Source organism: Saccostrea echinata, unplaced genomic scaffold, assembly GCF_033153115.1.
Source record: "Saccostrea echinata isolate AGI-Se365-2 ecotype Australia unplaced genomic scaffold, CSIRO_AGI_Sech_v1 ptg000005l, whole genome shotgun sequence".
NCBI lineage: Eukaryota > Metazoa > Mollusca > Bivalvia > Ostreida > Ostreidae > Saccostrea > Saccostrea echinata.
The window spans coordinates 8935161-8959934 of record NW_026889754.1 but is presented as its reverse complement, the minus strand read 5'-3'; the positions used below and the strand labels follow the sequence as shown (position 1 = coordinate 8959934).

General features: G+C 33.6%; 2 protein-coding genes across 2 annotated transcripts; both read right to left on the bottom strand.

Annotated features, from left to right (window-relative positions):
• Positions 1-1716: 1716 nt before the first annotated feature.
• On the bottom strand, positions 1717-2079 carry LOC133179622 (THAP domain-containing protein 1-like). The gene has a single exon (XM_061314331.1). It carries the CDS (start codon positions 2077-2079, stop codon positions 1717-1719), a length of 363 nt encoding a protein of 120 aa, XP_061170315.1.
• Positions 2080-10647: 8568 nt separating this feature from the next.
• Positions 10648-17246, bottom strand: LOC133179621 (uncharacterized). Its single transcript, XM_061314330.1, has 4 exons — positions 17076-17246; positions 15162-15599; positions 14855-15067; positions 10648-10893 (listed from the first exon to the last, which is right to left on the bottom strand). The coding sequence occupies exons 1-4, from the start codon at positions 17244-17246 to the stop codon at positions 10648-10650; spliced, it is 1068 nt and encodes a 355-aa protein (XP_061170314.1).
• Positions 17247-24774: the final 7528 nt, after the last annotated feature.

The window sequence follows — 24774 nt, the reverse complement described above, 5'->3', positions numbered from 1 at the left end:
GCTAAAGACCACCGGCAGTCGTTTCAGTAATTATACTATCGGGAAAAAAATATTAGAGAAACAAGTAACTGTGCATAAGAATATTCATGTCTCTAGCGAGATTTAATAAAATAAAACATTTTATACCAAATGGTAGTTTTAACATTTAAACGTTTTATTAAAGAGTTTAATTTAACATTAGAATTCTATATGGAAGAATGGAAGAAAAACCCGCGGGGAGAGGGGTATAAAGGATAATTAGCTATCTCTACATGTACCTAAAATGACAACAATATACATGTACCCATCACCTTGTAAATTCCTTCCTTATAAAACTCGGTAGAGGGGAAATGTTATTTAATTTACAAATAGTCACGGCACAACTTACCACGCAATTTTCGTGTATACATGTCCAAGTACATTACATGAAAACTCAAATATTTTTGAAAAATACAAATTAAAGCTGCCTGATTTATAAAACAACTGATATGTAATTGTTATTTATAATTTATTTCTAAACTCTTTTTTATTAATTGTGACTGCCGAACAATCCACTGATCACGGATATTCAGGTTGATTAAAAATAAAATCCATGTGTATTATGTGTACCAATTAAATAAAAAAAAATAAGCATTTAGTATCACAAATTTAAACTCAATCGTTATTCTCGGGTGTATTTTATCCATGATTGACAAAAGATAAAAGCAGAACAAGTTTTCAGTTCTCTGCCCGTGGAGCCCGTGGTCGCTGTTGTACATGTAAATGACCTTGATCACAGTCGCACATTGCAAATCGAAAGTTGAATATTTAAATATTCCAATATATTTTAAGTGGTGCATCCGATGCACCATATCAATTAAGTATTTATTTCTTTATACAAAAGAAAGTCAGTTATGCTTTTTAACACCCGGTACCGACAAATATTGAAATTTAAATCTTGCGTTTTTGAAATGCGCCCCCCCCCTTCGGTAATTTCTAATCCTGCGTTCGTAAATGCATGTGAATTATACTAAAAATTTTTCAATTATTAATCAACCCATGCTATGTGTTAGAAGGCTATTAATGACACACAGTTTTGATTAAAATTATTTAATACAATCTGGTAGTAAATAAACAAGAGCGGAGTCCTGATAAAATTTCGTTTGTTGCTTTCTTTGGAAAATAAAATAAAAAAGATATGATCACTCCGATTGTGCATTAAAATCAATTCATTCAAAATGTTGCATATACACTGTAATTACATGTAATTAATTTGAATAAATTTCCTGTCCATCTTTATTTTTGAGAGAAAAAAATAAAGAAAAACAAATTAAATATATATTTACCGTGTAATTTTATTTTGTTGCTCTCATACTTTTTTTTTTTAAATTTCACTCTTAAAATACATCCAGTATAATATCTCCGAATAACATTAGCTATAAACAACACTATTTGACATCCTGACCCATTGATAGCCATATTTAAAATGAAATGACTTCCGAATGAATCATACACGTTTCTCACACGATTCTTGCACGAAAGTCGCACGTTTCTCACACGGTTCTTACACGAAAGTCGCACGTTTCTCACACGCTTCTCGCACGCTCGCTACACGGTTTGCACGAAACGCTTTGGAGCTTACACGAAACGCTACACGGTTTGCACGAAACGCTGCACGGTTTACACGAAACGCTACACGGTTTGCACGAAACGAAAAGCGCACGAAAGTTACACGCTTTTTTGGGGTAGTAGCACGTTTCAGGGTCTGTACCTATGCTTTCTTTCGCTTTGCATAAGCTCCACGGACCTTTGCTTTGGTCTGTTCGCTACACAGCTCTTCTTCAGTAAAAGTGGCACATCTGGGACGGCATTTAACCTCAAACGTTTCCTAAATGTTTCTTGAAGCCCCATTTTTCTGAGAAGCTGGGGGTCTTGTTTGAAACAATTGGGTGAAAAGTGATCCGAGCATAATCTGTGTCCTGAAGTGGGAGTAAAGTTCTTTCGCCGACAATAATGAGCCCACTGCTTTCTGAGATTAACATCTTTAGGAAAAGTGAAGAAACGTATCCCTTTGTCCTTTTCTGCCTTATTATTACATCCAAATGCAGCGCAGTAGTCCATTTTACATCATGTACATGTGCTTTCGCTAAACGTAAACAATGAACTGTGGGGAACTCAAGAGTATCTATGACGAAGAGCCTCGTTATCAGCTCAGAAATATGCATATTCTAACCTCCGGTTTTATCAGCATCACACCGCGGGATATAAACAAGACTCAATAGAAACACATGTTTATTTATGTTATTATGACATCGATTGGCATTTTTGACAGGGAAACAAAAGATTAAGAAAATCATGTCAGAAATCCTTTAAACAACAAACAAACAAACGAAACAAAAAAAACCCCAGCATTCTCCTTCCTGATGACATCTTTTCTCATAATCTCCAACATCTCCCTCTAAATGACAAGAAGCTCAGATGTATCTCCTACTAAAAATAATAAAAAAATAATAAAATACACATATGCAAAAAATCCATAATTAAAAAAAAATAGACTCTTAATAATAGTAAAACAAGCATAGAACAAATCATACTAGTAGTTCATCGGCTGATTCAGTCATAATTACAGTCACTCTGCATAAAAAGTACCAGCAGTTTAAAATACATGAGCAGTTCATTGTCAATGATCTTTGTGATATTTTGCAAGCCTTCAACATTCTTATATAACAAAATCTTCAAAAACATTTATATACATTGCAAATAAAAAAGGCGAAAGATTTTCTCCCTGCCTTACTCCGACATTACAGATAATATTTTTTGTCAATATGCCATTCATTTCAACTATGAACTTAACACCTTTGCAAATATTTTGAATACGCAGGTAGGTTAAGGCTTCCCGTAGAATATGACAGTGCACTTTCTGCCTTCGCATCTCTGAACTACCAAAATGTGACGTCTTAATGGAAAATGACGTCAGGTCACTGCAAACTTGAGGTGTTATGACGGGGAGAGTGTCATTAACTTTACACTTTATTTCAAACAGCATCTAAAATGCTAGATAGCTATTGCAAAATTCACGGATCGTTAAAGGTTTTTTAAGTCTTTTATGTCCGAATATTTTAAAAATACACCGCTTACCTACCCTTGATTGAAATTCATCATGTTCAAAATGCTTATGAAAAATATACTTTTGAAACGTACTCTATTTTATACCCGTGGTTGGAGGTAGAATTTATTTTGTGTGTATAAAAGAGTCTGACGCAGGTGATTAATGAGGATTAATCTGAGAATTTTTGTGGAAATCTGTAAGAAAAGGTTGTTCTCTAACTGAATCCTGCTTGGGAAAAATGTGTGTTGGCTTTGTTTTAATACAGATTACGATATTGTGTGGAAAATACCCTCAAATTTGTAGGTAAGTTGAATTTCTCAGGAAATACTTTGTACCCAAGTAATACTATGACTTTTCCCAAGCACATTTCGGATACACAAGGATACAATGAGTTTATCTATATAAGAAAATGTTAATAATTATTGTGTTAATCAGCTGCGCCGAAGCGATTTATATGAAACACTTCAAAAAATTATAAATGACCGTCACGTGATCAACAAAGTCATGTGATGTCATAACAAATATGCTAATATATGGCCGAGGAAACCCTTTATATAAATTGGAAGTACTAAAGTTCAATACTTATAAATTAAAACCAAAACCGACCTCGCAATGGCATATTATGTTTTGAGCGCATTTTAAAGCTTCGGGAAGCCTTAACATAGCTGCGTATATTGAAAACATTTGCTGCGTACTCCACTAATAGTAACAGTCCAAAGCATATTCCGCCACATGGGATCGAAAGCTTGTTTAAAATCGATAAAAGCACAAAATAATTATCTTTCTTTGCCTTAAGGTATGTCACTCGTGAAATTTGTTATATCAAGGATTTTTTGAAAAGTATATATTGGATAAGTACTCGCATAGTATGACTCAAAATCGCGGAGAAAATGGGGGGTCAGTGTGCATCTAACTGAGCTACGGTACAATTAAGTTGACCTTTTTGCACTTAAATTTTAACTCTTTGGTTAATTACTTTAACCTTTATCATATTTTATCAGATGTAACCATGGCAATAAATATAATCTTATTTTACGTAAAATACTTTGAATAATATTTATCATTGAACAAATCATGCAAATTAATGCGCGTAAATTACTCTGTGACCTTTTTGCACTAAAAAAGTAACATATTTGGGGTATTAAAAATCTAAATAGGCAATAAAATATTTTCTTGTATCAAACTTTGTATGACTTAATTGTTGATTGGTCACAAGTATCGAGTTGTTTAAAATAATGAAAGAAAAAGTTGGGGTCAGTGATGTAAATTTTGAAATATTGGTCCAAATATGCAATTTTTAGCCAAAAAAACTGTGTAAATTTTATCTTGACTTCTTTAATATATCTTCATTTCTCTGGGAAGTTTGTTGACGGAAGGTGTAAAATTTGTTCTAAAAATATAAATTGAGACCTACATTTAATATTCCTAGCATATCATAAAGGAAAATATTCTCTGAGTAAAAGTATGTGACGCTAAAGTTCCAAGATATTGAATTTGATAAATGGGCAGATTTGCTGAATTTTCTTCTGAATATCCTTCCACCACAAGAAATAGTCCCTCATAAATCTTGCTTCCTTATGAATTTTTGTGCAGTTTTTTCATTGAATGTTGAACAACTTACATTGTTTAATTTAAATATGATATAAAAATTGAATTTTATTAAATAGTTTTGAAGAGGTTCTGACTGAACTTTTCTAAAAGCTGACGAGTGAAATACCTTAAAATATTTATGGTGGTATATTTCTGCCCCCTACATCAAGTTAAATTATGTCAACTAGCAAGAAAATCAAGTCGACATGAAAGAAAATTATGTTGTAATGCAAGATAATTATTTTGTAATGCAAGGTACAAATCTTTTAAGAGATTTAGAAATTCGTAACATGTTTACAGGGAAGGAAATACAAAATAAGAGGCCCACTGGCTATCATATATCGTGGGTACTAAGTATGCATAAGAAAATAAATCAAAACATTCTTTGAATAATAAATATACCTCAAACGCGTGTTTATTAGCTCATTTGCTTAGAAACGCCTATACCTACCCTTAACTCACATGTGAAGGCTCTCATCCTCTTAGCTTTCGCTGAGATGGCAAAGATGGCACGATCTCCATAGAATTGCGTATTTTATCGAGCATGTACCTTACTTTGGATAGCTTTTCCTTTCGGCATTCCAAACTATCTACTTCATTAGAAAAAAATCAAATAACTTTTTATGTGCATAAACCGGTCTCCAAATAGCAGTCCCTTAAAAGGCACGGACGCTGGACCATAATATACAGACCGGATTTTTTTTTCAAACAGCCAGTTCCTGGGTTTAAGTACGGTTTAGAATACCGATGGAGGAGTCAAAATTGCCATTTACTGCTGAATAAAAGGCTCTAATCGCTTTGCTTATTACAGTGGCAGCAGCTTAAAAATGATATTCTTTCAGTTGTTCCTTTTTTTATGCAAATTTTACGTTTCTAGAGGAAAAATCAAAGTACTGAAAGTACTCATGGGAGTTGAACATGGTGTAAATTCAGTTAGAAGTGATAGCAATTTGAGTGGGAAGTTTGGTGACTGAACATTATAATCATTTTAATTATACCCAGCTGTTTCAGATTTCCATAGTGTTGCAACAAACTTCAGGAATACTTTCAGAAGCACTGAATAGCAAGAAGGCGCATGGGCCATAATGCTTGCCTGCTTACTTTAGTCCTGGTTCTGTTTTTCTTTTCCAAAGTTTCAATATATTTCCCCTCATGAAAGAAAAGTGACCATATATTATGGACAGACCAAACTGAACCATAAGGGACCTCACGTCCAATTGTTGTTAAAAAGATGTTTAAAGAGGCTGGGGGGTTGTGGCCATTTTTAGAATATATTGATCTCCTTTAGAAGAAGAGCTCCATATGAAGATATAGAAAATGATCAAATTTTAAAACTAAAATTTTTGAAATTTTTCTTTGCCAAATGATAGTTGACAGCTTAAGATATCATATCTAAAAAATTAAGTTAAATCTGGTAGTTAACTTGTTGACCCCCCAGCCTCCTTAACGATTCATCGTTTTTCTTGCATTTTCTTTATTATCTACCATTGGAAGCAATATGGAATGTAATATACCCAAGGATGTTTTGTGCAAACTTTGTTTAAAAAGAAAGAAATAGGTCAGGTTTTGAGAAGTCTAAAATGTGAGAAGTTTATAGACGGACTGATGGTGGAGAAATAGTTAAGTGGGTGTTGCGAAGTCTAAAATGTGAGTTTATAGACGGACTGATGGTGGAGAACAGATGATCAGAGAAGCTAAGTCACTTGATCTTTCAGCTCTTGTGAGCTGAAAATCAAATTTAAACCACGGTATTCAAATAATTATATGTTTGTTTGTAATTTTATACCATGGTCAAAATTGAACAGGGGGTGGGAGGGGGGGGGGGATTAACCTAACACTGGGAAGTAAACAGTTGATCTAGAATGGAAGTGTTTTTTTGTTTTTTTTTTACATATACAAGATCCATAACTTTTTTCTCCTTAGTTTTATAATATTTTTTTATGAGCACATCAGGCATGTATTTTAACCAGAGCAATTTCCGAATCCTTTTCTTTAGCATAAATGCAATGGTGTGGTGCAATCACAGGTGGCAGCCAGTTTAAACTCCGACATACAATGAAGTAGTACATTGGGGGCACCTTTACCCATGTGTTCTGAAAATTTCAGTTTGATCAGGAATATTTTCAATGTTGATAAAATGTGGCACTTTGACACAACATCCTTTTAAGTGCCAACAGGTTTGTTGTATAAAACTTCACTGTGAATATCAATGTATTTTGAGAATGATCTAACCGTGTCTCGGGACAAGCCCACACCACAGTTAGAATACATCTCATATACTTGCAATGTAGCAAATCGCAGCGGATCCACTCCGAAATGATTTTGAAGAATACAAAAGGAGTTGCACTGAAAATAACTACTAAATTAATAATAACAAACCTTTTCGAGATTGTATATGCCTTTTGACCTAAAAAATAATCCATATTAATACGAAAATTCAACTCATTTTCTCAGCGTTTTTTCCTCGCTTCAAATTTACATGCCATGTTGACATTTGGAACTCTCTGGGTTGTTCTTAGAAAATGCACAGAGTTCGAATTATCACCTGTGTTTATTTTGCTACATTGCCCAATACACGGAATGAATTCTATCGTTAAATCGGGTCCGTAGGACAATATCATTTTAACGATAGAACATTATATCTATTTGATTACATGAGCATTATAAATGTAGAGTACGTCAGAACTTAACGTTTCTTAATATTGTGAAGGAAAAAAAGCAATACAAGTTTAAAATAATTATTTAATCAAACATAAGAAACAATGGTAAATAGCTTACAATGAAGACAGAAGTCAATATTGTAGTATAAATCAGAAAATGCACCAGAAAATGTGTTCACAAATTTCAAATAAAAGTTAAAATTCCATAAATATTGTAGTGAACAGATAAATGAATGATTGCATCTAGGAAAGCTCTGTAAAAAGCTTATTCTATTTTTAGAACGACTTTAAGATTACAATATAATACTGCAACAATTTGAAATGGCCAACAGGAAATAAAGGTGACCAATATGAACATTTTTGGCAACATTAAAAATGAATATTGTGGAGGAATAACACTTGGCATTATCAGTTAAAAAAAGAGGTGCAAGGGCCACAACACTCACCAGAGCCACCACTATGGCCCTGCTGTTCATTATCAGTGGTTGTCCTCATATAGTCCTATTTAAAACATCAGTAGGTCATGGTGGTGCCAACCCTACAACCGAGATCATAATGCAAACAAATTTGAATCTTTATTATGTGAGTATGCTCTATATGAATATGATCCTTTTAAATAACCCCATAAATTTCATATCTGGACATAGGTGGAAATTCTTTTTTTTTTTTTTTTTTTTTTGAAAGCTGTTGAAATAATTAACTCCCCTTGAAAGAGGGTGCAGCCCTTCATTTGATGAAAGTTGAATGCCTTTCACCAAAGGATGGTTTGTGACAAATTTGATTGAAATTAGCCCCTAGTGGTGGAGAGGAAACAAATGTGAGAAGTTTATGACAACAGCAGACATCAGACAAATTTCAATTAGAAAAGTGCACATGAGCTTCTGGCACAGGTGAGCTAAAAAAAATTGTCATTTAAAAGAACAAAGTCAAGACAACCAGAACTAATCTAAAAGTTGCAACAACAAAAAAATATTAGTTAATATAATGTATACTAGTGAGTAAAAATGTTAAAAATATGGTATAGTCATTTCAAAAGTTTCTGACAAATGACGGTATTCAATAAATTTTGTATATAATGTAGCTAATACTATTTTATGTACTTGACTGAACTATGGTCAACACTGTCATGTGTTGTTTTTTTAAATTTGTGAAGAGATTTAAATCTCCTTAGCAACTGTTCATGCAAGAGGATTTGAAATCCGGGCAGACTTTCAAGAAATGCCAAACACATGTAAGTGTATGCAAAATATAAAATATCTACATGTAACAAAACACTAATCAAATGAGCTAAAAAAAAACTGTCATTTAAAAAACACTCCAGAACTAATCTAAAAGTTGTAACAAACAAAAATACTACTTAATATACAAGTATACTAGTGAGTAAAAAAGTTACAAAATATGGTATAGTCATTTCAAGAGCTTCTGACAAATGACAGTATTCAATATAATTTGTACATAATGTAGCTAATACTATTTTATGTACTTGACTGAACTATGGTCAACACTGTCATGTGTTTCTTTATTTAAATTTGTGAAGAGAGTTACCTCTCCATAGCAACTGTTCATGCATGAAGATTTGAAATCCGGGCAGACTTTCAAGAAATGCCAAACACATATAAACTCATAAAATATTTGCATGCAACAAAACACTAATCAAGTGAGCTAAAAAAAATTGTCATTTAAAAAACAAACACTCCAGAACTAATCTAAAAGTTGTAACAAACAAAAATACTACTTAATATACATGTATACTAGTGAGTAAAAATGTTACAAAATATGGTACAGTCATTTCAAGAGCTTCTGACAAATGACAGTATTCAATATAATTTGTACATAATGTAGCTAATACTAGTTTATGTACTTGACTGAACTATGGTCAACACTGTCATTACTTCTTTATTTAAATTTGTGAAGAGAGTTACCTCTCCATAGCAACTGTTCATGCAAAAGGATTGAAATCTGGGCAGACTTTCAAGAAATGCCAAAGACATATAATTGTATGCAAAGTATGAAATATTTACATGTAACAAAACACTTATCAAGTACAGTATTATCTAAATAATACTACATGTACTTCATAGTTACAGAAGACACTTAACTCAATATGTTAAAATACAGTTAACAATGTAACTGTTTTTGCCTGACAAATATTCAATCAATGAGAAATGTATACCATTAAAAACAGAAATCTTTCAAGTTAAGATACAATACAGTTACAATGAAGATAAAAATATCAAAAACAGACATTTAATATGATTTATATACAATGTGGACACTCAAAGAAATTGGGATGAAAATGAAGGAACACAAGTGTTATATCGACTAAGTAACCTAATACAACACCAGCTTTTAGATCACAATAAAAGGACATCTAAGTTCTTTGGTAGTACAATTGAAATATGTAACAGAAGAAACTATTCAAAAAATTGTATGTGCCATGTCCAAATCAACCATACAGAAATGTTGATGACAACATTGTCAAGGCAAATGGTGTAAAACAAATTATTACAGTGAAAGTATTTGTAAAAAAAAGGCTAACAATATCATCTAAGACTAATGTTTTTAAGTAAACATTGAGAGACACATGTTCAACTACATGTTGCCAAATAAACTACATGTTGCTAAATAAACATTGATAGACACATGTTCAAATCACCATTATGAGACAGTCAATGTGAGAAACAGCAGCATAGTGACAAAGCATTAATTTTAACTTGCTTGAATTCTTGGTATTCAGTTTCTGTTTTGATCAATCATGATTCAGCATTCAATATAAGAAATGAAGAATTTCCAAAAATTTGGATAAAAAATGTTTTGTATCTCTTTGTAAATACAGTCAAGTTTTTCTTTAGTACAGAATGTCTCTTTGATTAACTTAGATGAGCTATATCTTTAAGGGAAATGTAAACTTGGAAGACTTTTAAGTGTAAAGTATGGAAAATAATATTGACCAAATAAAGGAATGAATTTCTGAAAGTACACAGATGTTCCAATAAATATAAAAATATGTCAAGAAAAGATCCATACAATAATATTTATGTTACAATGTTTTAATTAAAGGGAGAAAAGGAAGACACACCAAAAAATAAAATTAGGGAAAACATAATTTTCATGTCATCATGAGAATTCATTTTTTTTAAACAGATAATTGTATATATTTCTGTACCTTATCGAATAATTATGTCTGGAAATGGAAGGAAAATTTCACGTGTTGTTTTTTAAGGAATTATAATAGATTAACCATAATCAAACTAACAAGTACTAGCTGCAAACAATGTGGATGGGTTTTTTTTATCATACATTTGTACATTTCACATCGTTCATGATGATTTAAGCAGTAGAAAAGTCCTCCACATTTCCATTCAGTGTTTTGATTCTGCATTTAAATGGAATTTTTCCTGAAAGAGTTGTTTCAGCTGCATTTTGTTCACACTGAAGAGCCTTGGTGACTAAGTTCAATGGTATATCAAGATGCTGAAAGTTTTCCCCTTCTTCAATCATAAGGGAAAATCCCAACTCATTCTTTTCATATGCAATGACACTGCCAACCAAAATGGATGGGGGAGCTTCACATTTCTAAAAAATGAAGTTTAATAATAGAGATGTTGGCATATTATTTTAATTATAGTTATGGCACTGATTTTACAAGTAGTCATGTATAAAATGACAGTTTTTATTCTTTATTATCTTTGATATCGTCAACAAGGCTCATATATATGAATTTCAATGAACCCTCTTTTTAGTTATTTTATTGTCAATTATTTGAACCTGTAATTAAATTCTTTTTAAAAAACAACATATTTACACTTGCAAATGTTTTCCCTTATTATATATAACACTATCTAAGCAAGTTGTATATTTAATTTTGTGTAAAAACGTTCGTCATGTGTCCTGAACTTCACTGTTCAGTCATAAGGCTAAATAAAATTGAAATGATGGTTCTCAGGCCCATGCTCATCCGTTTTGAGGTAGCTGCATTCCAAATTTTTAGCTCTTCTGAGCCAAAGGCTCAAAGAGCTAATGCTATGGCCATTTGTGCGGTGTGCGTAAACTTTTTAGAATATGGGCCATAACTCAAGAACCCCTTGGCAAATTATTGTCAAATTTGTCACAGGGTATCCTTGGCCCAAGGGCTCCCTTTTATACTAAAACTGGGGTTGTGACCCTTTAACAAGGGGAGATAATTAGGAAAATAGAAACAAAAGTACTGGTTGCTAAAAAATCTTCTTCTCAAGAACCACTGGGCAGATTATCACCAAACTTACACAAAAGGATGAGAATATGTTGTAGATTAAAATTTGCACGGGGATTTACCCTGGGGCAAAGGGCGTGGTCTCAAGGTCACTTCAAAGTTGACCAAAAATTACATTTTATTAAAATGTTGATATTTTGCTTACTATAAGGACTAGGACCATCAAATCTTGTCAGTTGGTGCATCTAAGGACCTCATATCATGTTGACTCAAAAGTAGGTCACGGTGACCTACTTTTTAAATTTTGCGGCCATTCTTTTTCAAAATGATTTAGAGGCATATTTTGAACAATTTAAGGCCTATGATCATCAAACTTTGTCAGTTGATGCATCTTGGGTCCTCAAAGTACGTCAACTAAAAAGTAGTTCACCTTGACCTACTTTTTGAATTTTATGGCTAATCTTTTTTAAAACAATTAAGGTCATTAATTCGAATACGGGGAGGCTTAGAATCATTAAATCTTGTAAGATGATGCATCTTGGGGCCATAAAACATATTATTAAAAAGTAGGTCACAGTGACCTACTTTTTGAACTTTGCAGGCATTCGATTTCAAAGCGTTTTAGAGGCATAATTTGGACATTTTAAGTCCTATGATCATAAAACTTTGTAAGTTGATGCATCTTGGGTCCTCAAAAAAGGTCAACTGAAAAGTAGGTCACCGTGACCTACTTTTCAATTTATATGACTATAATTAAATATTTCAGGTACTAATTGGCTTAGAATCCTAAAACTTTGTCAGTTGATGCATCTTGGGTCTTCGGAGTAGGTCGAATAAAAACTAGGTTACATTGACCTACTTTTGAAAATTTATGGCGTTAATTAAATATTTCGGGTACTAATTGGCTTAGAATCATCAAACTTTGTCAGTTGATGCCTCTTGGGTCTTCAGAGTAGGTCGACTAAAAAGTAGGTCACCGTGACCTACTTTTGAAAATTTATGGCTTTAATTAAATATTCCGGGTACTAATTGGCTTAGAATCATCAAACTTTGTCAGTTGATGCCTCATGGGTCTTCGGAGTAGGTCGACTAAAAAGTAGGTCACAGTTACCTACTTTTGAAAATTTATGGCTTTAATTAAATATTTTGGGTACTAATTGGCTTAGAATCATCAAACTTTGTCAGTTGATGCATCTTGGGTCTTCAGAGTAGGTCGACTAAAAAGTAGGTCACCGTGACCTACTTTTGAAAATTTATGGCTTTAATTAAATATTTCGGGTACTAATTGGCTTAGAATCATCAAACTTTGTCAGTTGATGCCTCATGGGTCTTCGGAGTAGGTCGACTAAAAAGTAGGTCACCGTGACCTACTTTTGAAAATTTATGGCTTTAATTAAATATTTTGGGTACTAATTGGCTTAGAATCATCAAACTTTGTCAGTTGATGCATCTTGGGTCTTCAGAGTAGGTCGACTAAAAAGTAGGTCACCGTGACCTACTTTTGAAAATTTATGGCTTTAATTAAATATTTCGGGTACTAATTGGCTTAGAATCATCAAACTTTGTCAGTTGATGCCTCATGGGTTTTCGGAGTAGGTCGACTAAAAAGTAGGTCACCATGACATACTTTCGGAAAATTTATGGCTTTAATAAAATATTTTGGGTACTAATTGGCTTAGAATCATAAAACTTTGTCAGTTTAAGCGTCATGGGTCCTCGGAGTACAACTGAAAAGTAGGTCACAGTGACCTACTTATGAAAAATTATGGCTTTAGTCAAATAATTGGCTTAGAATCTTTAAACTTTGTCAGTTGATGCGTCTTGGGTCCTCGGAGTACAACTGAAAAGTAGGTCACCGTGAGCTACTTTTGAAATTTTATGGCTGTATTTAATATTTTCAGGAATTATTTGGCTTAGAGTCGTCAAAATTTGTCAGTTGATGCATCTTTGGTCCTCGGAGTAGGTTGACTGAAAAGTAGGTCACCGTGACCTACTTTTGAAAATTTATGGCTGTAATTAAATATTTTGGGTACTTATTGGCTAGAATCATCAAACTTTGTCAGTCGATGTATCTTTGGTCCTCGGAGTACAGCAACTGAAAAGTAGGTCACTGTGACCTACTTTTGAAAATTTATGGCTTTAATTGATTGATTGTATGCTGTTTTACGTCCCATTATGGCTTTAATTAAATATTACAGGTACTAATTGGCTTAGAATCATCAAACTTTTGCATCTTGGGTCCTTGGAGTAAAACAATTGAAAAGTAGGTCACTTTGACCTACTTATAAAATTTTATGGTTATAATTTTAAAAAATATTTTAGGTATTAATTGGCTTAGAATCATCAAACTTAGTTGATGGGTCTTCAGAGAATGACAAGTGATAAGTAGGTCACCATGACCAACTCTCAGGTACTAATTGGCTTAGAATCATCTTGGGTTCTCAGAGTGTGAATTGAAATTTCGAGGGTTTATCTAAATATACAGGATACTTCGAGGCTTCAAATAGAAGTGATAGGTTGTACAGTTTATCAGACGAGCGATTCAAGGCCCATGGGCCTCTTGTATTGTATTTTTAATAAAATAAAAAGTTGGCAATGTGGAGACCAATCCGGGAAAAAAAGTTTTTCTCTTAGTACTTGAATATCGCTTCTGGTAGCCATTTTCAAAGAGACTAGGCTTCTTCATTTAAAATACATTAGAAGATATTGCCTACAATGTTCACACGTTGATAGGCAATGGATTATGCAAACCTATTTATCAGACATGGAAAGTATGGGAAGTATATCTATGAACAAAGATTTTTTTAGAAAATTCAGGTATGAAAAAAATACCTCCCTCATCTACTTGAGCACCAATAAAATGATAAAAAGAAAAACCTCCCTCTCGCATCTGTATTGGAGAAAATTGGCCGGAGAACCAGAGAATTAAAATTTATTAGCCTAAGATTAACATAATTTCACAGTGACGTTATAAGTGGTAGACACGTAGAAGTCCAGAATTTTTAATTCTTAATCATGGAAATTATCTTTTCAAGCATACAAGTTTTTATTTTTGACAATATAAAATACTGTGATGGAAATGGGCAAATACAGCTGAAAATTCTAAGTGTCCAATCAGGCTGGTTCAAATTAACATTTACTAGCCTGAGTCAATTTTTTATGTGTGTTAGGACTTTTTGTGCGCACCGAAATTTTAAACTACATTGCTTTTTTCTTCTTTTCATTGACAATTATTCATCATGTGGAATATGGAATTTTAATGAATTGCTACAGCTTCAGCTGTGACAAACATTCATTAATGTCTAAGAGATTTACAAATATGTTAATTTTTAATTTTTTTTTTACCTGTATTTGTGTTTTTGAAGTGGTTGACAAGGAAATTTCTTCCTGGAAGTGGTTGACAACTACATTTGTGATTTGGAGGAAACTTCCTACACTACAAGTTGCAGTCATTTCTCTCCAGAGACTGACTTTCACTTCATCTGTGTCATCCTTAATTTTTATGTTTTGGACAGCAACATCCTGCCCTTTCACTTGAACTGTCCTCACCAGTTCCTCCTAAAAATTCAATATATCATGAACAAAGTAATGCATAAATTAAAATAGTTAGCCATATTATTGAAAAAACTTTACATAAATTTTGGCAACTTACTGAAGTGACTCTTCCTTTAACACTGATCAATGTTTTCACCGGAGAGATCTTGGCAGCTTTTAGGCTGATGGTTTCAGCAGGTGGAGGATGACTAATCCTTTTGGCTTCGTCAATGATGTTTTGAGGGACATCAAGATTGGAAGTTCTCATGATTTTACTGACCTTCGTTAAGACGACAACTGGCTCAGGGTCAAATTTGAAGACATAGTTTGTCAGCATCACAGTGTCAGAAACTTTCAGGCTGGGTAGCTTGTCAATGTCATACAATATTACTTTCACTACAGAGTCCCTGTCTGCAACACCTATTACAACACTCTCTTTCTTCTGTCCTGCAGATGTTGTATAACTGCTACGTGTTCCAACACCACAGACTTTCACCTTTAGAGGGTTTGAGTACGGTTTGGGTTTTGACCCCTTCAGTTTACCAATTGTGAACATCTGAAAAGAAAAGAAATGAATTCAATGAAAAAATAAAACATCAAAATGCTTGAAAATCATGTTTTAAGAGAATTTACATAATTATTGATAAATTCTTCATTTTGGCCCACAGGATTATTATATAATTGGGAAAAAAAGAAGGGTGGAGGGGTCAAAGGGGAAAGAAAAACAAATTTAACTTACCTAGGGGTAAAATTTGTTTTTAACGGTTAATCAAGCAAAGTAACTTGTATGAATAATATTTTTAACAATTCAATATTGTCTAATGAATGGATATTTCTCATAAGGAGCTTCTGGTATGATAACTATGATATGATGTGAAGAAATTATTTCTGTATATTAGAAAACTTGAGCATTTGCCAATCTTATCATGTAAGAACACTATACGGTTTTTCATTTCAAAGAAACATAAAGGGGTTTATGATCAGAATAGTATGTTTCTAGTGTGCCCCAAGAAATAAGCTGATCAAGTGGAACATTTGTGTAAATATGATCAATCACAGAACTATAGTCAGTAGTAACATCTGTGGGCAAATATCTAAGACCAAAATTTTCTAACATAAAAGACTGAATCTGTTCAGTTGCCTGTGCATCAATGTTGAAATCCCCTATTATCATATGAGGATTTTCCAGCAAATCAGAGCCAAGTAGGCTTTTTAGAATTTCCTGTGGACATGAAGTGGAAGTTTTGGGTGGCAAATGTAGGCACTTTAAAGTAATCCATCTTTTTCTCAGAGCAACATCAGCTGAAAGTATCTGTGTAGATCCATACATGTTTTTCTGTAAATTCTGGATCAAGACACCATTCTTCACATCAATGGCCAATCCATATACTGGTCTTTGCAGACCTTGACAAGGGTAATCAAAACGATGCAACTGAAAACCTGGCAATGAAAAATGTTCATTCTTGTCCGATTCAATGAAACGTGTTTCAGCCACTGCAATTATTTCAGAAAAAAGTAGATTAAAGTCTTTTTCCAAATCAATAAAATGACAGTGGAGAGATCTGATGTTAAGAAACAGAATTCTTGCAGCAGCATTAGCATGATTTTCAAGATATTCATAACACAAGCTGATTTTTGAATCATTTCTGAGTCGATCCATCTCTTCGAGGACAGCTGTTGAAACTGATATCTTTTTTTCATTCAAGTCTAAAATATGCAGTTTGTCCATGTTTGTGACTCTGCTCAAACCAACATAATGTATATGATCCATCTTCCTTGTTCCACAGTGAACAACAGCACTCTGTAATGTAGAACCTTGAGATTTGTGTATAGTTTTTGCTGCCGCAAGTTGCAAAGGAAATTGTCTCCTTTTCACCTGATAGGTTCCATTGAACTGTACCTTTAGCATTCTAGTTATTTCTAAAATGGGAGTCCAACTTTTTTCAATACCTGAATGATAAAATCTTGCATATTCAATTCGCATTTTCTGTCCAATGTGCACTTCTTCAAATTCAACCCATATTATACTGACTCTGTGAGATCCTTCCACAAGATATTCAAAATGTTTTATAATACAGGAGGATCCATTTGTTACACCATCCTGAACACTCACATTGTTTGTAATTTCAGCAGGAACACCCAAAACTAACTTTAACTTGCTAGCTAACCCCATGGTTTTTGAGCTGTCATCTGGAACTCGCATTAATATTTTTGATTGCAAATCAGGATTTGTTGAACCTATAACCCAATCTATGGCTTCAACAACAATCTTTAAATGTTCTTCTGCAGCATTAATTACAGAGCAATTGAACAATTCCACTTCTTTCCTAGTTGTAAACAAATGAGGTACACTTTTGTACTCTGGCATTTCCACTGTCATGTTTTTTTTTCAATTTTTCAATATCCTGATCTGTATGGTAACCTTCTCTCAACCTATTTAGCAATTCTGCAAAAATTTTATCATCCTTCTGTCTCATGATTTGTGTCAATTCAAACATTTTAAAATTGTCTTTCCACAAATTTGCAGCAATGGGCCCATAATCAACACATGGTTGAGAGAAAATCAGTCTATCCATCACTGGTTTTAATTGAAAAAGGTCACCCACAGCAATAATGCTTATACCTCCAAATGGTTCCCTGACTCCTTTTATTTCTTGTAACCTCAGGTTTATGAAATTGAACATGCCACAGCCAACCATTGATAGTTCATCAATAAAAATAACTTTCAAGTGCAAATACTTAGTGCGAAAGGAGCTTAGCTGTTGCATATCCAATGGTTTGTACTTGAATCCTTGTCCTACAGGTAAACAGAAAGCTGAATGTATAGTTGATCCGTTTATGTTATGAGCTGCTTTTCCTGTGGGGGCACATAGCAAGACATGCAAATTATCTGGTGAATTGTGCAACTGGTGTGAGAAGTATTTGAACAAGGCTTGATATAAAGCTCTTGTGACAACACTTTTTCCAACACCAGCTCCTCCACTGAGAAATGCAAATAATGGTTCAGAACAAGTTTTCAATCTGTGCAACACATGGTACATAAATTGTTTTTGCTGTTCATTTAATCCTCTCATCATTTCCCTGTAAGCACAATCTTCAAGTTCTCCCCACTGGGTAAGATCTTCTTCCACCTGCTTTCTAGTGATTCCAAGGTCTAATCCAACATCATACACTGGGGCATTTTGTCCAGGATCAAAGCAACCATATTGATGAGATATTGTTTCTCCTAAGTTTCTGTCAATTTCTTCTTTATGTTCATTTTCAGGTGCAACATTACTCATACACACTTCATCTGCAATATTGTTTAGACATGCCTGTTCAACATCATGAAGAAGTTCTTGATTGTGTTCATATTCTGCTCTCTTCTTTTGAATAAAGCTATATCTTGCCATGTAACTCTCTTCAAAAGAACCAAAATTCTTTATCAAATCCTTCTCCTCATTTCGCCAATGAGTAAAAAGCATTAGAAGTTCTCTGTAAAATTTCTCAGAATCAGTTTCAATATCAAAATGAACCCAACGCAAAATACATGATTTCTTCCTTCGTACAATTTCTGTGCCATTCTTAAAAACATAGCTATGTTGAAAAACATCATCTTCCAAGGAAGACATGATGTCATCTGAAGTGTCTTCAACATACTCAGTTTCTGGCAAATCATGGTTAATCTGGGCCTCATTTTCGGTCTTCTTCGCTTTGTACTTTACAGAAAATTTCGAGATGAAATCTGCAAGGCACATATTTTCAATATCTTTTGGTCTCTGTTGATAAAGTCGTATAATGTTGTTCGACTCAATATCAGTTCTGTCCTCTTTCATTTCTTCTAAAATATGTCTTGGTTTCAACATAACAACTCTGTCTTCAGGGGGATGGGTATCAATGAACATAAATGATCTTGAAGTTCTTCGCAGAGGCATTTGTAATACAAGGTAAGCAGCCTCTTGAGCACCTTCTTCCACGTGAGTCAAGAATTGGTTTCCAATTCGTCTTATTTGCTGACGTATGTCAGAATCCAAACGCTTCGCTTCTTCACAAGCTTAATGTAGTAAACTGGACATACCCCTCTGTCCTTTGGAAACATAAGAAACTATATAAGCAGCACAAGCATAAGGATCTAAAATGAACTGCATGTCCATGTTAGCTAACCAACTTTTAAGCAGTATGGCATTATAGGCATTGACTCTACTTTCACTGGGATTTCTCTTTAGGAAAATTTTCTTCTGACTAATAGATGACCTAACTGCCAGTATGTATGTTTCTAAATTCATATCAAGTTTGCTCAAAAAACTGTCAAAGGTGAAGTTCCAATCTCTGTTTTCGGTGGAATCAAGAAATGTACATACTCTTTGATAATCTTTCTGGGCTGCTGCTACTTGATCTTTGTTTTCAAGTGGACATAAAACCGTTGTGTACGGCATTGGAGGAATTGGAAAATTAAATCGACAAATAGGTTTATTTCTTTTCATGCAGGTTCTAGCATGCCTGTGAGTCTGATAATTAATGAGAAATGACTCAACTTGCTCTTTTCTGCATGTCAAATATTTGTCAACAAATTCTGAAATTTCTTCAATTGTATTTGACTCTGTGGATGGCGCATTTTTGATCCAAAGAAGCATATGAACATGTGGTGAACCCCTCTGTTGAAACTCTATTCTATAAAAGAAATCCACAATTTCTCCAACAGGGTGTGTAGCATTACTTAAGATTTCATGGTAAAACCTTTGAAACCTGTAGTCAAAATAGCGTGCACATGTAACAGGATCAGCTTTGATGAGTTTGCATTTCTCTTCCCATGACATTTTTAAAACATCTTCCTCTGTATATTCAACCTTATTGATTAATTTCCCAAGTGTTATAAGCAAAGGAGTCCATTTAGTCTCAGCTGCTGAAAAAGAACAAAACCAAGTAGGAAGACCCAGTTGCCAGTTGCCTAATCATACCAAATACGTCTTTCTTGGCCTTCTCCCAATATGGTGGAGATCCTCGGAGATTACGCAAAACATGGTATCCCTCATTCAATCGTATTATTGAATCAGCTGTGTATCTGAGCAACTGTAAATTTCTTTCCCTTTAATTTGCACTTTCTGACAGCTAACGAGACTTTGTCTTGAATTTGCTTAATTTGCAATTTTTTCATTTTGAAGAAGATATTTGGAACACAGGTGGCACATCTCCTATCTACATTCCTTAGTTCCCATTTACATAGTGTACTATAATGCAAAGGAATTTTTCTGTCTTTGTTATCAGGTCTAACCTGGCCACAGTATATTGTTGGAAAAGCCAGGAATTCAGAATTAATGTCTTTAAACACACTAATTGGACTGTTGTGTTCTCCAGGTGCCACATTCAAAACCTCATTAAATTCACGAAAGTCTATAGGTTGCATTACTGTGTCTGTGTTTCCTGTTGCTCTTTCATCAATATTTTCTTCTATCCATTTCTCTACAACATCCGATTCAGAGTTCACTGTATCATTTTCCTCGATGATGTTTTCGTTGTCACAAGAAATTTCATTTTCTTCAGTTGAATAATCAGTAAACCAGCTATCATTTATTTCAATGCCCTCTTTTTTGAACAATTTACTATTATCAACTAGCCATTTTGCTGCATTCAAAACTTTATTAGGTCGAATTCTTTCAAAAGCTACAGAATGTTTATAATTCAAACTGCGCTTGAATTTCAGTGCAATTGTTTCATCCTCTGTCAACATTCTTGGTAACTTGTTCACTGTTGACATCACATCTGCAGGGACATTTACAACATTTCCACTTATGCTCAACTGTCCACCCCTGGGCTTTTCTCTCAACTGCATGAATGGTATCCTTGGTGCAACTAAGCGTTCTTCTAAAGATGATAATTCAAGTTCTGGGGGTTTTGGTGGAAAACCCAGTGAATTCATTATGGAACATGGTGGAATTCGGTTTTCTTTAAGATGTTGATAACAAGTTCTACATACCAAATCATCATTTTTTATCCGACACTTTTGAAGCATTGTTGCAGAAATTTTGGATGCTTTTTGGACACTTTCTTTGAACCAAGTTCGGGTGCAACACCTACACACATAATTTGGACCAGATAAAACGCTTTTATGAAACTTAGTGCAACCTCAGTCTCATTATGCTCAATAGCATGATCACGAGCATGTTGTATTTGTTCAAAGTCTGTATGACCACAAATGTCACATATATTCAGATCAAATAAATTTGTCTTGACTTTTGACAGACATAAAGCATTCTCTTGTCTTGTAAAGTGTGCACGATCTTGCACAATAAAACCACGTATCTGATACAAGTCAAACTGAACACTTTCTTGACAATTAAATATTTGTCTGATCAATTTATTTACACCTGAGAATGTATTTACAGTGAATATAACTGCATTTCCATCAGAATTTGGTTTCCCAGAAGAATCTCTTGCATGTGGATCAAACACATGGAAGTAGGGATCAGAATACAGAATAGACACAGCAGCATCTTTGCTTATAAATAAACCCGCTTCTGTTGATCCATAAAAACATGAAGCCATAGCAGACTCCAGTGACACAAAAGGGCCATTTTCCACAAAAGATTCACAAAGATTGCCCGAGAATGTTGAACCCACTGAGCATCGCAACAAAGTTTTCTCAAAACAGAAGTAACTTGGTAAATCATTTGGCTGTAAATATGAATGGGTACAATACTGACGAACACGCCGATACACCTCATCCCCATTTTGTAAAATAAAATCTATATCCTCTGAGCTCCATTCTTTAACTTCACTTACACTGATATACTTGTACAAAATACTAACTATAGCATTTGAAACACATTGCCTCCCTCTACTCCTTTCCGAGAATGTATCAGATCCCTGGTGCAAACTACCAAACACACACTTCTCAATATCAGTGGTACTAACACAAGACCGTGCTTTGTCATTGCTTTTTCTTTTCTTCGTTTGACTGGAACATGAGGACGATACATATCTTTTGGGCATACTTTTTTTTTTAGACAAAATGATTGTTAACAGAATTTTTGTACTCAATTTTGCTGTTGAATATATCTTTTTTATCTTCATACTCCATGGGTGTTTTTTTTTTCATTCCACAACTTTAAATTTCATCTCCAGAAAATTTCATCTCTCAGTAATGATACTTGGATGCACAACTCCATGGGTTTTTTTTCACAAAAATTCCACAATCCAAATTTGAAATCATCATCTCCTGGAGTCATTCAACTCTTGATAGAATGCTTTTAAAACCAATATCACTATTTTTCGATAACATCTTTTGCAATATTATAAATAGGCTACTGGCAGGGGGCAATTATGATTGAATCCAATCATAAATAATTTACTCTGCGCGATTCTGATTTGATACAAATTTCAAAGTGATATAAACAGATGGAGAATTGTTTCAATTGATATAAAAGAATTGAATCTATTTTGAATATGAAAACTTAACGGTTAAAATTCCTGACTTTAAAAAATAGTTCGGATTTGTCAGACTGCTCTAAGAACCTACATTAATGTGTATTTCATATATCATATGCTTATAAATTTTAAGCCTCTGCATGAAAACAACAAGAAAAACACACAAAAATCTTACTATAGTAATTTACCTTTCTCTTTTAAGCACTAAACAACTTCTCTTTGCAGCGTTTGTCTCTTTCGTCTTTGTCTTCGATGTAAACAACTCGCGTATGAAAATATTAGCGTATGGAAATTCAATATTAAACAAATTTCACTCAATGATATTCAAATTAATGTTTTATTCTTTCATTTTAAAAGTATTAGCAAATATACATTGCTGAAAATTTCGAATATTGATATATTTAAAAATATGGAAAATAATACTTGAGAACTACTTTTTACTACGCGGCAGACAATGCAAAGAGGTTTCGCGCCACTGTGTCAGTCTTTGTGCAGAGTTGTCGTTCGTATCTCTTTCAATGTTTATAGATGACGCTTCACTACAAATGAGGTCCGTTACGAAAACTTTTTGGGTTCTTTATAATTTAGTATTACTTTGAACGAAATCTAATCTTCAAAATAAGATTAATTCATCATTACATTTACTTACATTTCAAATTATTAAAATTAGATCATTCAGAAGAAAATGACGTGAACTATTTTGTGGCGGATGTTTATACATGTTTGAGTTGAATATCACAGAAGTAAATTGGTCGACACAGAAGCCCCACTTTCGGCCACTATATAATCAATACAAATTACTGCGCACGAAAAGCCCGTGATGACTAGGGGAGATTGAACATAGTTCAACTCCCAATAAATTGTCAAATGTCAAGTAATTGATATACAAAAGTAAAATATCAATAAAAATTAACTCAAATAAATAAAAGGGCAGACGTGTAGTTTTTCTGTGCTGGTGCATTTTTTCTTGGCAGCCAATGGCAGGCGTCGGATTGTTTTTTTTCTTCCTCCAAATTAAAAGAAGTAAATTAATGTGGAAAAATTTTACTCTCGTTTAAAGTCATAATTTCGTAAGTTCTATGGTCGATACAATGACTTTGTCAGCAAATACAATTTATCATTGAGTCAAATGCTGACTGACGTTTTTCTCACTAATTGTTAGGCCATTATTTACATACTGAATTGTCGACGGATTTTCCCGTTATTTCCCGATCATGACAAGGAGCACACGGCGGGTGTGACCTGTGGGCAGGGGATGCTCACTCCTCCATGGCACCTGATCCCACCTCTGATGTTTGGAGGTCCGTGTTTGCTCTGCTCCTGTTTTGTATTGATTAATGGACTTTTGAGCTTGAATACTGTTCGTTATCTCCATATATTTCATTCACACGGTCAAACCAATTCGAAAAGTAAAGAATTATTTTTCTGCAACTATCGAAGTTCCTTTTACAACAACTCGAGCCACTTTAGGCTTGGGTGTTTGGCTGTTATCCTCCTCTCCTCCTCGAATTAATAATATTGTTAGTGACGGACATACTGAATTCAAATTAGTCCAACTGTTCTGTTCACAATGGTAGGAATATATATATATATATATATATATATATATATATATATATATATATATATATATATATATATTGGCATCTATCTCGCCTGTATGCGAATAAGATGCTTTTATCTTGGAAGCGCAATTTTTTGGCGCAGTTATCTCTCCTTGTTTCAGCACGAGTTATTTAACTTTCAATTATATAAAGAAAGCGCTCGTGCTGCAAACTCTCTCTTTGTCGATTACATGCTAGTTGCAAGGTTGGTGTAAATAAATTTAAAAAAAAAAAACAATAATGGCTAAGTGTAAATTTTTAAAATAGATTGTTGCTAAAAACGTCTTGATTGCTAATAATGTTTTTTATGAAATTGTACTGTTTATTTATCTATTCGATGACAAAGGTTTGAGATCAGGTCAAATGCATTTCAGTTTTTTTCTTTTTCGCATCACCATGTGCTAGCCGCCATCTTTGTCGCAAGTGGGAAAAAAAATTAATCGAATAATATCTAATAAATAATAATTATGTAACTTTATCTTTGCGAATCTTCGACTTATCTATTTTCATCTTCAATTTTCTGTAACTGGATAAATATTAGATAAAAAAAAAGAAAAGAAAATTACAGCTAGGCCTACTTTTTTGTTGTAAATTGTAAAACTTACTTTACTTTATGGCACTGAATTTAGCACCTTTGACTACATGTTTCCTATTCATTTTAATATTTTGTATGATTAGATAAATTCTTTTATTAATGGTTTATTTTAATTTTTGGGACTCGAC

What these genes read in the sequence shown, in the direction of transcription:
- LOC133179622 (XM_061314331.1), bottom strand. Translation starts at nt 2,079, where the DNA reads ATGGACTACTGCGCTGCATTTGGATGTAATAATAAGGCAGAAAAGGAC.
- LOC133179621 (XM_061314330.1), bottom strand. Translation starts at nt 17,246, where the DNA reads ATGCGAGTTCCAGATGACAGCTCAAAAACCATGGGGTTAGCTAGCAAG. An exon ending in TTGTGGAAGGATCTCACAGA is followed by an intron (nt 15,600 to 17,075) that starts GTCAGTATAATA and finishes TTTTCTTTTCAG; the next exon opens with ATGTTCACAATTGGTAAACT. An exon ending in TTAAAGGAAGAGTCACTTCA is followed by an intron (nt 15,068 to 15,161) that starts GTAAGTTGCCAA and finishes TTGAATTTTTAG; the next exon opens with GAGGAACTGGTGAGGACAGT.